Genomic DNA, 15,084 nt, shown 5'->3' on the forward strand with positions numbered 1-15,084 from the left:
TAAATCAAATACATAATCATATCTTAAGCTAAGATATTATAGTAATTATTTTCCATGTCTTTCATTTTCTTATAATGGTTTACGCTTATACCTTATTCTGAAGATTTATACATATATTCCATATGGGGCTGTTGCTTATAGCAATTTTCTTTGCTTCTCCTTTTGTTCCAATAAATTGGTTAACTTGGATTAATCATCCTCTGATATGCAAAAGCTGAGATGTTCAAAAGACACCTTAATCGCTCTATCCTAATTGCAAAATTTTCTTTTTTGACATATTTCACATGAGACCTTTCTTTTCTTTTCCCCCTCCCATGATATTTTTTATTAACTTCTTAATTAGGCGTTTTATCGAACATCACAAAATATTTAGGATAAAATTCCCCTTGCATATGATATGGAAACAATAATCCGTGCGTTTGAATAGGAGTAGATTATTTGAAATATTATTTGGAATAATTACTGTAACGCTTTTTATGATGTAATATATGTGAGATAAAAAACTGTATTGAAACAAATAATTTGGAGCCTTTCATACAATTATTGCACCGTATTTTTTTCTAACAAAACAATGGAATTACGGTTAAGTATATAAAAATTGACTTGCCCTCTCTCCAATTTAATACTAGTAACTTGCACCGGAGGCATCCACCAATTAGAGTCTTTGAGGTGGTAACCGGCGAGACCGGGTGAATAATTTTGTGAAGGACAGCGGACAGCTATTTTATTATTCTGATAGAGACGCTTGGGTCCCCGATGTAAAGTTAATTAGTGATAAGTGCTTAGGTGCCCTTAAGCATCCTACAAAATTGCACGAATTTAAAACTTGTGTATGCCCATAGGAGGACAAGAAACAATTTTCTGTATGATACAACAACCTAATCCAATGACAAATAATTCTGTACCTTTCTGAGGCAAAATGCCAAAACTTTTCTGCTTTTAAGTTGCATTAAGAATACGAGAACATTAATCAAATAAACGACTAGTTGCACTAGTTGATAACTAAATTAGCACTACTTTAGTGGGGATTAGATGGTAGGATTAGGCATTGACAGCCAGGTCTATTCTATTCTCATTAAAAAGGTGCAATTTGCAAGAATGTGGAATATTTAAGTTTAACGGCTAGAGAGTAGAGACCTGACATCTGCACCACAATAACCATCATAACTTTTTTGTGTCTGAATTTGAAAACAAAAAAGTTGATTCACTTTTTTTGGTAAACCAATATGGCTGGCGTCGAGGCATTTGATTGATTCACTTTTTTTGGTAAACCAATATGGCTGGCGTCGAGGCATTTGACGTAGTTGATAATCGTCTCCAAATAAACTACTCCATTTGAAGGTAGCTGCATTAATTGGCATAAAGATGCTGGGAGCATTTTACGGAATGGCTCCATCCCATTGGAAGAAGGATGGAGTTTTATACTAGACCTTTATAAATGTTTATTCGGCGACAAGAGAGAATTCGATATTATATAAGGCTGGTGGTCACCACCAATACATTAAAATTTGGTGTCAATTTGTCACAATTAAATGTGACTTTACTTAAAAAATTTAGGCTAGTACGTAGTACACCTGTCTAGTTCGATAGTGGTTCAGTCTCCTCCGAATTACTCCAGAACCTCTTCAGATCCTTCCCCTCGCCGTAGTGTAGGAAGCTATCGTATCGATAGAAAAAAAAAAAAAGGGAGAGAGAATTCGATATTATATCCTCTTCATTCACGTATATTCTTTACGTGCTTGGGTAGATTTGATGTAATTAACAAATTAAACCTATTACACATTGACCCGTACAAAAGTTTCGCAATCAAATCTTACCTGCATTTGGCACCCAGTCATCTTTGTGAATCCATATTAAAATCAAAGTATCCCAACATTACACTTGACATACAGAGATCCAACATTAGTAGATCTTTCCAATTTCAAACTAACTTTTTGTTTTGATTACTTCCTCTTAGTTATTTCCTGCTCTCTTTTTTTTAATGCGTATAAGTCTGGATGGACTTGACTCCAATCACCATTATCATAGGTCAAGACATATTCTCGAAATCATAAATCACGACCTTTTACAAGAAAATGATCTATCCTTACCAACCAATTTAAATTTTATTGAATTTCCTAATTTATTCTTTATAATAGTGCTTTTTCCAACTAAGAACTTTAGCTTTGTTTGAAAAGAAAAATTGTTACGTTTTTTCATGAACATATTTTTTAATTAATTTTTTACCTTCGAGTTTTGACACTCAAACGTCTAAGCAGCATGAGCACCGTGTCAGCCAGATGGAAGCATTTTAGAGCAGCCTTTAGCTTTTCTAATCCTCGCTGCCACTTACAGATTAGATTAGTTGTGCGTTCTTGAATTTGTTAAACTACTCCTATCAAAGCATCATCAATCTAATGGCTCCTCGCGTTGACAGGAACCCGATTGCCGTCCTAGCAGAACCCATATTTTAATTTGTTGTGGCATCTGAGAGATGTTCTAAAGTTGTGACTGCAAATAATTTAGCTGGTTTATTTCCTTTTCTCCGAACATTTAGTAGACGAATTTAATGAATTGAAGTTCACCTAAATTAAATATGATGTGATACGGAAAGGTCCCCCTTTTCCAAAATATCGGGCATCTAACACTTTCAAGAGCTGCCACCAATTATATTATCATACTTATGTTTTATGGACCAAAATAATAAGCAGACGTTTCTTAACATATAGTATATGAGGTTTGATTACTTCAATTCTTTCCATGCCCTTGAGTACACTAGTTCTATATCAACTTGCCAATCCAAATAAGATGTTCAAGACATTCTATGATACTCTAAACTATAGGTGACAAACACATTCATTTAACTAAATTTATCCATATCCGTCCATGAATATATAGATATGGATATCTTAAATTTTTACATACGGGTATAAATAGATTATCCAATAATATCTGTTTATTAAATGGGTATTATTATGTAGTCCATTAAATCTAATTAATCCATTTAGAATTGTCTTCCTCAAAACCTCCTCTCTTTTCCCACCTTTTTCTTTTAGATTTTTCATTTTGTCATAATGTTAACTACTTTTGTTTCATTATTATTATTATTTGTTGGTTTTATTTTATAATTTTATTTTCTCTTAGTTTGTTAACTTGCTCATTTTTTATCATTATCAATTTATGATAAGTTTTAGTCTATTTTCCTACCTTTCCAAAATGAAATTTTAAGTTTACATACGAAAAAATACTAGAGATTCAAACTTTTTGGATTAAGTTTTTATGTTAATTTTTATAGTACTTAGTTCAAATTTTTATATTCTTATTGTTCAATTATTAAATAGTATGTAATTTTGCGACATAGAGTACAGATGTAAAAAAAATTAGTAATTAGGCTTATTGAGTATTAAAAGTAAATATTTAAAACTAATGATGGGTGCAAAGGGTGGTATAAATTGATAACTTAGTTTGCAAAAATGAATTTAAATGAGTTTATAAAAAATTAAAATAAATGGGTTATACATGGGTAATTGGGTTACCCAATTCATTTTTTGACTTACTCATTTATATCCAAATAATTAAATGGGTATAAATGGGTTAACTCACTTATACTCATTACCCATTTTAACCAATCCAAACACTTTCAAATCACTCATTTTAACACCTCTACTCTAAACTAGTTTTTTTAACTGCTCATACAAAAATTTCTCGCATCAGCTCTAGCTCAGTTTGAACTACTAATTTCTAATGTAATTGTAGAGGCTCTAAGCCTTCATTTTCACGTACGTAAAACCATATATATTTAATATTTAGAGGTGCCAGTATGCATTACGGGCTATATCACGTATCAGTTTTCTCGTGGGGGTCGTATCAACTGCAATGCGTTTCCATGTATCTCATGTAATACAGCGAAAACGATCCGTCAAGAATAAATTGAATGGAAAGATCTTTTTTTTTTTTCCCCGATTGAGAAATAATTGTCGGTAAATTATTAATTAGCTTGTTAATTAAGCTAATCATTTCCTGGTGGTTGTCATTGCGCAGCCGACCTTTTGCACCGCCTCTCTATTTATAACATTTCACCCTTTTCTTCGTCTCTAAAATATTCACATATTCACGCCACCCTAGATATCTGTGAGGTGACTATATTGAAATCACATTTTTTTTAATAAATTTTGATGATCCATTTTATAAGTTTTATGCTCGTGACTTTTTCCTTTGTTTGACCGTTTTATCTTAGGTTGCAGGCTGGTTTCTTTGTCCGATCATTTTTTTTTATAGTACTACCATTTTTCAGAAAATACAAAGACGAATTGTAGGGTTACGGTTTTGACTTAATGGTACATTATTTGGTTTTTCGTCGTTTTCCCAAGTCAGCAACATTTGTATTCGCTTCACCAATGATATTATCTTCCTACAGAAAAAGAAATTTATTAGTTTGATGAAGTTTTGCATTGATTAGATTAGATTGGCCAAGACAGCTAATTTAAAGGGGGAAAAAAGTGTTGGACGGGTGCTTGTTTGCATCAGGCCTCCTTCTTCTGGTTGGTCATAGCTTCAAGACTTGGAAGTGCATGCACCCTATGAAATTTTTTTGGGTATTTCTGGATCTTTGATGCCGAACGTATACCGAACTACAATTGGAAAAAACACATGGCAAGTCATGTAAACAGATTTGATTAATTCAATTACGACTCCATATTTTAATATCTCGTGTCGAATTTAACTGAAAAAAGAAACAATCAAGACACTTGACTTGGTAGATGGCCATTTCGTACTTCCACTATCGGCTCTCACTCATTGCGAGAAAGAATGCATCACAATTGGATAACAGTTGAGAATCAAAGAAAAGAACCAGTCAGTTCAGTTGTGATGGAAGAAAATGGAGCCGCTCAAGAGTCTGACTATTGCTGCATATTTTCTTCACCATCATCTTTACAGTTGTCTGCCACCAACCGCAGCTACATCTATTAACGAGTCAAATAAAATCGAATATTTGGTGTTCAAATTCTGTTCATAGATAATTTATATGAACAAGGTTCGAGTTCAATTTGAATATTAACGAATTATAAATATTATTCGAATTCGATTCTTTTATTTGTATAAATATTTGAGTTCGAACTTGAACTCGACTCGTTAAACTATACAAGTCGAATTCGATCTCGAACTCGAACTCAAATTTGATTTTAAAGATGATTTAATTATATTTTTAATAAATAATACATTATTTAGAATAAGTTTAATTGTATGTATCGATTTTTAAAAAAATAAATAGTGCTAATTTATGTATAATTACTTTTTTAGTAATATATAATAAATATTAAATGCATTTATATTTATAATTTTATTTATTTTTATAATTATATATGTGTTCACGAATTATTCAAATAATTCGCAAACAAATTCATGTTCTGCTCGATTATTAAATGTACCTAATATTGTGTTCGAACTTGATTCGTTTATCAAACAATCGTGTTTTTTTGAAATACGAACGAGTGGAACACAAATACGCACGCAAACAATCTGGTTCGTTAAAAACATAAGAGGTCATCATATTATCCGACAGGTTGATACGTGACAGCTTCCGCTCTCTATGCTCTATCCGTCGGTGCTTCATGATCTGGAATTGGATTTAAAGTTCAAACCACGTTCATCAGGCCTCAAAGTTTTTGCCTTTCTTTCTACAATTCCACGTGCTATGTTTGAGCAACCAGCTAGGAAAATGTGTTTTTTTTTTTTTTTTGGGAGAACTTGTGTTTAGAGTGTCTCGGAATGTTTTTCCCCCAAATGATTCCTTTGAAGCGTAATCATAATGAAGCCAGAATTCTTAACCATTCTTGAGAATTTCGAAAAGCAAGCAGGGGGGAGATAACACGAGCATCACACGTATGGAAAGAGTTTCCCTTTTCCCCCCAAAATCCTCTTTGTAAAAGAAAAGAAAATTTCTTTTTGGTTCTAAGAAAAGAAAAGAAGTTTATTTTATCTCGTCTTTTAAAATATATATTTTTGTAGTTTTATAGTGCAATTTTTAATTTGTTATTTGGATCCGTAATATCCATTCTTTAAATATGTTCTTTGATAGCTGTATATGTACGATTATATAACTTCTGTCATATGTGTAGATTTTTAATGAGTTTTATAAAAAAAGAAAGAAAGAAAGAAAAGATATATATTTTTTTAAGATAACATCAAAACGCTTGGCTTTCAATTTCAGATAGAGATGGTTTGGTTAATTAAATTTCAGACCTTTAAATCAACGTTAGTCTGCTAGAGGGTCAATTTAACATCTTTTTCAAAAAAAAAAAAAAAAATTAACATGATCAACTGCTACGTAATCCGCCGTTCTTTAAGCCGTTGAAGCTCGTCAGCGATTACATACTTTATTGGCACCGATAGTTTAGCCCAAATATGATGATGACCACTCGGAACAGCCCACATGGCACGCTATGATCTTTTCCATTGTCTTCTCATTGTAATTTGACTCCGTGTCAGCTACCAATCCAATCCGGATGAGGGGCAGGAGCGGTCCTGAACCGTTGATGGCCAGATTTTGGCAAAAAAAAAAAATGTGCGATTCATCTCACTAGTTGTATATCGATTTTCACAATGTGTGTGGGATTCGTAAAATTTTATACTAAAGTTACATATTATACAAATAAAGTTACTCCGTGTGCAACCAAAGTTACGAGCTATTAAAAATGATCAAAATCGCCATGAACGATTGCACCTGCAACCGTCCCTGCCCCTGTCCAATCCAATGAGACGAGTGAGTTAGTTTTTCAAAAGAAGAAAACTAGTGAGTTAATTTTGTTTGCCTTCATATGTTAGCGCGCGCGCTTATAAGCACAACCTAGAGTTAGTTACTGCTTGACATAGGAACGGACAGTGGGCCGAAAAGTTTAAACTCTATGACTCCTCTCTAGTGGTTGAAATTCCTACTTCTATCAAGTTTGCAAATATTATTGCAACTTGATAGAACAGCACGCAAGTGCAGCTCAGAAGGCATACCCTTTGTAATATAATAGAATTTATTCTCCCCTCAATACCCCTCATTATAATAGAATAAGATTTTTTTAAAAAAAGTTACTTTTGATATAGTACCGAGTCATCAAGGAGATAAATAATTGAAAGCATACTATTAATGCAATATTAAAATCAAATCCATTTTCAAATTGTCAGGCGACATGATCGAGTTCCATCACAACTACAACCTTTTTCATGTTTTACTATGAGTTATGGCCTCCTAATCAAATATAGTAATTAACAAGATACATTTGGGCTCTATATTCATGAACAATGGTGCTTCATTTCATCATAGAGTAAATACAAGAGTTGAATAATAGTAAGTAGTAGTATTAGATATCATATCTAAGCTATATCACCTAGTTTCCAAAAAAAAAAATTTTTTTTGTTGGTTCATCACGTAGTCGTGTGTGTGTCAACGGGAGAGATTGTTACATGGTCTTTTGGGCTCAAGTGGACTGAAACAATTAAATTGGGCCATAAGAGAGAGAGACGTCAAAATTTCTGTGCATGTCCGGCCCAACGGTGAATTCTGCTGGCCCATAAGTGAATCTTTGAGCCGCTATACTGAAACGGGTCGGATCCGGGCCGTTAAACCCTCTGACTAGTTTGGAGCTAAAATGAAACTAAAAGCTGACAAGCTGACAAAGAAAAAACCTTAAACCCTAATCTCCGACCGTCCGCGCGTGACCTTGAGTAGTAAAATTAATAGCAGTTCACACAGGCTCACACTTGGTGTTTGAGCAATGGTGAAGGCGTACTTGAGGTACGAGCCGGCCGCATCTTTCGGGGTGATTGTGTCGGGGGACTCAAACATCGCTTACGACAGCACCGGCAAGCTCTTGCTGGCAGCGGCTTTGGAGAAAGTCGGCGTGTGGCATGTCCGCCAGGGCGTGTGTGGCAAAACTCTAGCTCCTGTGCTTTCCTCGACCTCCCGCGGCCCCGCTCTAGCAGTTACCTCTATCGCTGCCTCCCCTTCTCCTTCTCTTGTAATTTTCTCATTCCCTCCCTTCTTTTCGCGCTTTTGTATATTGTAGACAGTTTTATCTGTTGAGCACTACGAGAATGACAATTATGCTAAGTTGCTTGTATTCTCCTTGTGCACATGCCATTTACCATGTTCTGTTTGCGTAATATAATTGCAATTTTGACAATTTATTTGATAGAGCTGATGAAAGAGCATAAAGTTAGTTTAACTAATGACGCGGCAATGTGGTTTGAATATTTAGATATTGGAACAAATGGAGAAAGAAAGTACAGATATTCTGAAATATTGGGGCCTTAATTGATGAGTTCTTTCTGATATTTTCTCTGAACTTTTTATTTTTTGGAATTACGGGCTCCTAGGACATGATAGGTTGGGAGGGGTTGGGTGGGAACGTTAATGGATTTCTTTACTTTGGTAGAGGACAAGTTGGCAAATATGCTCTGGTTTGATGGGTTATTGATGCCGTTAATGAATGAGAAAGTTCTTGTGAAATCTAATGGCAGATAGCAAGTGGATATGCTGATGGTAGCATAAGAATATGGGATTCTGAAAAAGGAACATGTGAAACCACATTGAACGGACATAAAGGAGCTGTAACAGCCCTTCGCTACAACAGACTTGGATCTCTGCTTGCATCTGGGAGCAAGGATAATGACATTATTTTGTGGGATGTGGTTGGGGAGGCTGGACTTTTTCGCCTTCGTGGTCACCGTGATCAGGTTTGTACTTTAGCTTTTTGTAAGAAAGGTATTAGTTTTATTACCATTTATACCAAATTTGCCTTGTGATTTTTGGTCAGGTTCTTGTTTTGTAGGTTACAGACCTTGTTTTCTTGGATTCTGGTAAAAAACTGGTTAGTTCATCTAAGGACAAGTTTTTGAGAGCTTGGGATCTGGATACACAACATTGTATGCAGATTATTAGCGGGCATCATAGTGAAATCTGGTCCATAGACATTGATCCTGAGGAGAGATATCTTGTCACTGGATCTGCGGACCCTGAACTCCGCTTTTACATGATAAAGCATGATTTTACTAGACAAGAACCTTTGGCATCTGAAAAGAAAACTGTGACAAGTGATAAAGAGACCTCATATGAAAATAAATGGGAAGTCCTGAAGCAGTTTGGTGAAATTCAGCGACAGAGCAAGGACAGAGTTGCTACATTGAGATTTAATAAGTCCGGAAATCTATTGGCATGTCAAGTTGCAGGAAAGACAGTGGAGATATTCCGTGTACTGGATGAGTCTGAATCTAAGCGCAAAGCAAAGAGGAGAATTCATAGAAAGAAGGAGAAAAAAGCTTTAAAAGGGGCAGTTGAGATGGAGAATGGTGATGCAAATGTCGTAGCAGAAGATGGAAGCTGTCCGGTTGTTACCGTCCCTGATGTATTTAAGCTTCTTCAAACTTTACGAGCTAGTAAGAAGATATCATCTATTTCTTTCTCTCCTATTAGCTCGAAGAGCTCACTGGCCACTTTAGCGTTGTCTTTGAATAATAACCTATTGGAAATTTATTCAATTGAAAGCAGTTCAACTACAAGAACTAGCACTATTGAGCTCCAAGGACATCGTTCTGACGTTAGGAGTGTCACACTTAGCTCTGACAACACTCTTTTGATGTCAACAAGTCATAGTGCAATCAAGATATGGAACTCCAGTACTGGTTCTTGCCTTCGTACTATTGATTCAGGATATGGTCTATGTGGTCTTTTTGTTCCTGGTAACAAGTATGCAGTTATTGGTACAAAGGGTGGAACAATAGAAATTGTTGATGTACGAAGTGGTACATGTGTGGAAGTAGTTGAGGCGCACGGTGGTTCTGTTCAATCAATTGCTCCGACTCCAGATGGGAGTGGTTTTGTTACTGGGAGTGCGGATCACGATGTTAAGTTCTGGGAGTACCAAACTATACGAAAACCTGGTCAAGTACGTAATCCTAATTTTTCTCTCTCTGTCATATTTTTCTCCATCACATGGTGTCACAATCTCTCCATCTGTATGTATGCGTCCATCTTTTCATTTGTCTGTCTGTTGTTATAGTTCGAAGTCAGTTCATTTAATACCCTTTCATTGTAAAGTTGTGCTTTAGTTTAACATGAATTGAGTTTGTATGTATACGTACGTGCAAAGAATTTCCTGTTTGAAATGTATGTTGAGATGATGATTTGATTTTGTTTTGACTGAGCTGTATATTTCTCGTATGCTGAATATCAGTAATATAATGGCCCAGTTATTTATTAAAAAGAAAAAAAAAAGGAAAATGCTAATCTCGTTTCATTTGTAGGATGCCAAGCATTTGACTGTATCTCCTACAAGGAACTTGAAAATGAATGATGATGTTCTTGTGGTGGCTGTCAGCAGTGATGGTAAACACATTGCTCTTGCCCTGTTGGACTGCACAGTTAAGGTGTGAATACTTCAGGTTAACCTTTTCTTGTGGTTCAAATCTGGAGAGAACCTTATGTTTGTCATTTTCTTGAGGTTACTTTTTCAGTTGTATACTTTTTCTATTGGGGTTATCTTTTCCAAATATCATGCTATTTGTTCTGTTATTTTAGTTGCTTTCTAATTTTTATTTTGTAGCTCGAAATTCTATTCACCTGAATGAGCTGTTTTTACATCATATTAGAATGAAATGGTTTTTGTCATGTCGTCAACTGAAGTTTGAACATGGATGAATTCGTTCTCCACGTCTATCATAAAGATAATTTTGCAATTTTCTTGTCCCATGAGACCAAATTAGACAATAGATGAAAAGACTAATGCAGAGAGCAAATGCCAGATTCACATGCTGGTTTTTGAACGTGTCTTCTTCTCTCTCTCTCTCTCTCTCTCTCTCTCTCTGTTCTTGAAAGGTTTGACACAAGCAATTGTTTTGTGGATCAGCATTGTAAATTTTTGCTAGAATCTGAGGCTCATTCTCTGACTTGGGTAAAGTTAATATGTAACAATCCTGGAATGGGGAGTGGGAATTTGCAGAGCATCAAGTGCTGTAGATTAGCACAAGTGTGTCATGCATCATCATTTTATGAAAAACTTGCACTAATGCATATTTTGGATATTTCAAAGGGGGAAAGGTTCTCCTGACACCCAAGGAAATGTTAACATCTCGGTCACGAAATTCGCGCTAATGAGTTGTTGCAAGTGGAAAGCAAGGTTAGGGACCCATTAACTATGAGGTGAATAAGGTCTACGTTGAATTCAAAAGTGATAAGCAACATGATTTTATCATCATCTCTTCCTCAGTAGTAAAGCTTTTCTATTATAAACTTTCACCATAGTACTTCCCCTTTGTAGAAGGATAAGAACATTAAGTTTGAACAAGCGGAGAGTTTTGATAGTCATCCGGCATTTATTTTCCTGCTGTATCACGTCAGCTCCACTCTTGTTCATTGTCACTATCAAGATTGTGAGCTGGAAGCATGTGGCTTTCTCAGGTTGTTCTACTCTTAGACATTATGTTCTTCACAATATGTTATTGTGAACTTCCTCAGGTATTTTTTATGGATTCCCTCAAATTTTTCATTTCACTCTACGGTCACAAGCTTCCTGTGCTCTGCATGGATATTTCGTCTGATGGAGATCTACTTGTGAGTGGATCTGCAGACAAAAATTTGAAAATTTGGGGATTGGATTTTGGTGACTGCCACAAGTCTCTTTTTGCTCATGCAGATAGGTAACTAGTCATTGCACTTGAAGTGTATTAGCACTTTTTCAGATTTGTCTTGAAGATTTCCTTGAATGACTGTTACAAAGTGTGCTGATGAGCCTCATTGTGCAGTGTTATGGCAGTCAAATTTGTTCGCAATACCCATTACATGTTCAGTGTTGGGAAAGATCGTCTTGTGAAATACTGGGATGCTGACAAGTTTGAGTTACTTCTGACTCTTGAGGGTCACCATGCTGAGGTTTGGTGTCTTTCCGTCAGCAACCGTGGTGATTATCTTGTAACTGGATCCCATGACCGGTCCATACGGCGTTGGGATCGGACTGAAGAACCATTTTTCATTGAGGTATGCTTTCTCCAGTTTGGTAGTTTGATTAAAGTTGTGCCTACGCAAATATGCTGCACATGCTTCTTTTGCACAATTGTTACAACAATTCACTTTGGAAGATTTGGTTTGTCTTCATTATGTGACAGTGTACAGAATCAATAGCTAGTCCTGCAGATAATGACTGAAATTTTTCATTTTGCAGGAAGAAAAAGAAAAACGGTTGGAGGAGATGTTTGAATCTGACATTGACAACCCATTTGAGAACAGATATGCTCCAAAGGAAGAACTACCAGAAGATGGAGCAACAGCAATAGCAGGGAAGAAAACTCAAGAAACTTTGACTGCCACAGACTCCATTATTGATGCACTAGACATGGCTGAGGCAGAGCTGAAGCGTATTACTGAACATGAGGTATATGTTGTGCTCTGTATATTCTTTACCTACTTTAGAGGGTAGAGGTCCACTCCTACTCTTACTATTATTATTGCTATTCAATGTGTATCACTGCATGCGTATCTGTCTACATAGTCAATAGAAATTGTATGAAAGTGCTTGTTTCCATATGGGTCTTCTCGTCCTGTGATCAGGACTGATGGAGCAGCCTGACAATTTCATTGTATTTGACTAGTTATTTGTGGTAGTTAATTCCTTATTACTGGTGCTTCTATTGTGCTTTGAGAGACACTAAGATGGAGGAAGGAAAGGGGGGGGGGATGGCAGAGGACAAGGGTAGTCTTGTCCTAATTGTGGATTGATTCTGCATTAAGATTTTCTTATCTATGCATTTTAAATTTTTAGGAGGAGATTTCTATGGGAAGAAATGCAGATTTGCGCCCAAATATTCTTTTGCTTGGGCTTTCTCCATCAGAATATGTTCTTCGTGCACTTTCTAATGTCCACACAAATGATCTGGAGCAGACTTTGATGGTAAGTTGGCAGTCAAAATTTTATTTCTTTCATGTAGCTACCTGTACCTTTTGCATGTTGTATGTTAAATGTCATGTCATCATTTATGCAAGGTACCCTGGCGTGGACATGTTATAGATTAAAAAGAATTATATCATAACAGAAACAAGATATTTATTGAAGTGTTCAAAGGCACTTCATTTTAAGTCTAGAACAATTTGTTTGCCCGTTTGAACATCTCTTTCTTCTTTCAGCAGAAAAGGGGTCTTTTGCAGACATAAATATCTGACCCTTTAGTGATCACAATTTAGTCTTAATTAACTAATCTAGACAGCTTTAAATATCGTATGACTTAATAACTCCCTGCCCGTGGTAGTTATTAACTGAGTCTCATTGTTTTCAGTGTATAGAAACAGTATATATTACTTTACATTACAATACTAGCCCTTTTTTATTGAAGATAGATTTTATGCAGTTGTGGGTTTCTCCTTGCAGGCCCTCCCATTCTCAGATGCATTAAAGCTTTTATCTTACTTGAAGGACTGGGCCTCCATTCCTGATAAGGTCAAGATTCTCATCCATAGATTCAAGATATATGCTTAACTTTTCAAATTGGAATGTTGAGCATGAATCAAGTTTTTTGGGGTTATGTAACATGCAAAGCTGTTTTTGTTCTGGTTTTTAGTCCTAATTAAGCATTGTGCTTTCTCTGTAATGGCAGATTGAGCTTGTCTGCAGGGTTGCTACAGTGCTGTTGCAACTGCATCATTATCAGTTGATTTCTACGGTTGCTGCCAGACCTATCTTAACTCATCTGAAGGACATTCTTCATGCAAGAGTCAGGGTAACTTTGGCCGTCCATTACTTTGAAATTCATTTTCTGCACGCAGTCAAATTCCAATTGTGCCGTGCATATGAATTCTCTGTACCTCTCAAGAAATTAAAGAAGAAACAATTTTCATGACCTCTTCATTAAAGAAATTGGGTTTCTGAAAATGAAGTCTTTATGATTCTGTATACTAGGATGCCTTGAATTAGTAATTTGCAATCTCTGAGCTTTAACCCTAGTGGAAACAAGAAGAGGTATTTCCTTTCTTTGGTTTTTTGTCTTCATTTTTGTCATTTTGATCAGCACTTGTGCGAATAACCACATTGAAAAAGGATGAGATGATATATTTGTTAAAAGAGATGAAATTATCACAAAAGGTTTGAAGTAGCTTATCATTTCTAACCGATGCGTGTTGATGGATATTAAAACATTTGTTCTGCAAGCTCAACCTGCATGTGAACTTGCCTACTTGGTTCTTCATTGAAACAACTTAGATTGAGAACTAAACATTCAGGTATTGATGTCTTTGCCATTTACAGGAGTGCAAAGATACACTTGGTTTTAACCTTGCAGCAATGGATCATCTGAAGGTAAGTGCTTTTCACACCTAGAATGGTTGTCTTTTTAATAGATGAGAGAAGGCTGTCAGTCTCCTCTGATTCTTTGGCTTTTTAATATTTCTTCAGCAACTGATGGCTCAGAGATCAGAAGCACTCTTTATGGACGCAAAAGCTAGATTGTTAGAAATACGATCACAATATGAACGTCGCTTTGAAGCAAGATCAGAAACAAAGACAGAAAAGAGAAAAAGGAAGAAGCAGAAGAAATCTGATAGTGAACATGTTTGGTCCTGACTTGCATCCATGACATATCCCAAGTACATATGCTAAATCCACACATTAACAGGACAACACTGCAAACCATGATGTAAAAATATCAAAGGGTTTCCTGAAAAAAAAAAGGAGTAAATTCCAATCATACCTCATTGTCTTGGCAGATGAAGGGACTGGGGAATGCTTTCCTTCCCCATTTTGGGTTGTCTTTGTGAACTCTGGGACCTCACTTAAACATCTGTCTGCTGCAGAGTCAATTCTGGCAGTGCAGGTGGTTGTAAATTAGTGATGCTAGTCTCAAGATGTAACTTGATTATTGTACAACTTCCAAGCTCCTTTGTTCGAGAGATGATTATTTTTACCAGAAGAAACGTATTATAAGCAAGTTTTTCTAGTTTAGATTTGGTTGTAAAGAGAGATGACTCTTAAATGAAGCACAAAATGGCATTTAGCCCATAGATTGCTGATTCTTCGCATAGATCTGGGATGTCTCTTTTGGCCGACAGCAGTTGAACTCATGGATGTTTGGGTG

At 35.9% G+C, this 15,084-nt stretch overlaps 1 protein-coding gene across 1 annotated transcript; it reads left to right on the plus strand.

The window, feature by feature from the left end:
• Positions 1–7,601: 7,601 nt before the first annotated feature.
• LOC113696291 (uncharacterized) lies at positions 7,602–15,030 on the plus strand. Its single transcript, XM_027215727.2, has 12 exons — positions 7,602–7,988; positions 8,491–8,706; positions 8,802–9,914; positions 10,273–10,395; positions 11,483–11,664; positions 11,770–12,001; positions 12,186–12,395; positions 12,783–12,911; positions 13,386–13,454; positions 13,612–13,734; positions 14,259–14,309; positions 14,406–15,030. Exons 1-12 carry the CDS (start codon positions 7,746–7,748, stop codon positions 14,571–14,573), a joined length of 2,859 nt encoding a protein of 952 aa, XP_027071528.2. The 5' UTR covers positions 7,602–7,745; the 3' UTR covers positions 14,574–15,030.
• The last annotated feature ends 54 nt before the right edge of the window (positions 15,031–15,084 follow it).

The sequence above is a fragment of the Coffea arabica genome, chromosome 6e (assembly GCF_036785885.1).
Source record: "Coffea arabica cultivar ET-39 chromosome 6e, Coffea Arabica ET-39 HiFi, whole genome shotgun sequence".
In the NCBI taxonomy this organism is placed as follows: Eukaryota; Viridiplantae; Streptophyta; class Magnoliopsida; order Gentianales; family Rubiaceae; genus Coffea; species Coffea arabica.

Coding starts and splice junctions, on each gene's coding strand:
- LOC113696291 (XM_027215727.2), top strand. CDS start 7,746: ATGGTGAAGGCGTACTTGAGGTACGAGCCGGCCGCATCTTTCGGGGTG. Junction 9,915..10,272: donor CTATACGAAAACCTGGTCAA/GTACGTAATCCT, acceptor TTTCATTTGTAG/GATGCCAAGCATTTGACTGT. Junction 12,002..12,185: donor AAGAACCATTTTTCATTGAG/GTATGCTTTCTC, acceptor TTCATTTTGCAG/GAAGAAAAAGAAAAACGGTT.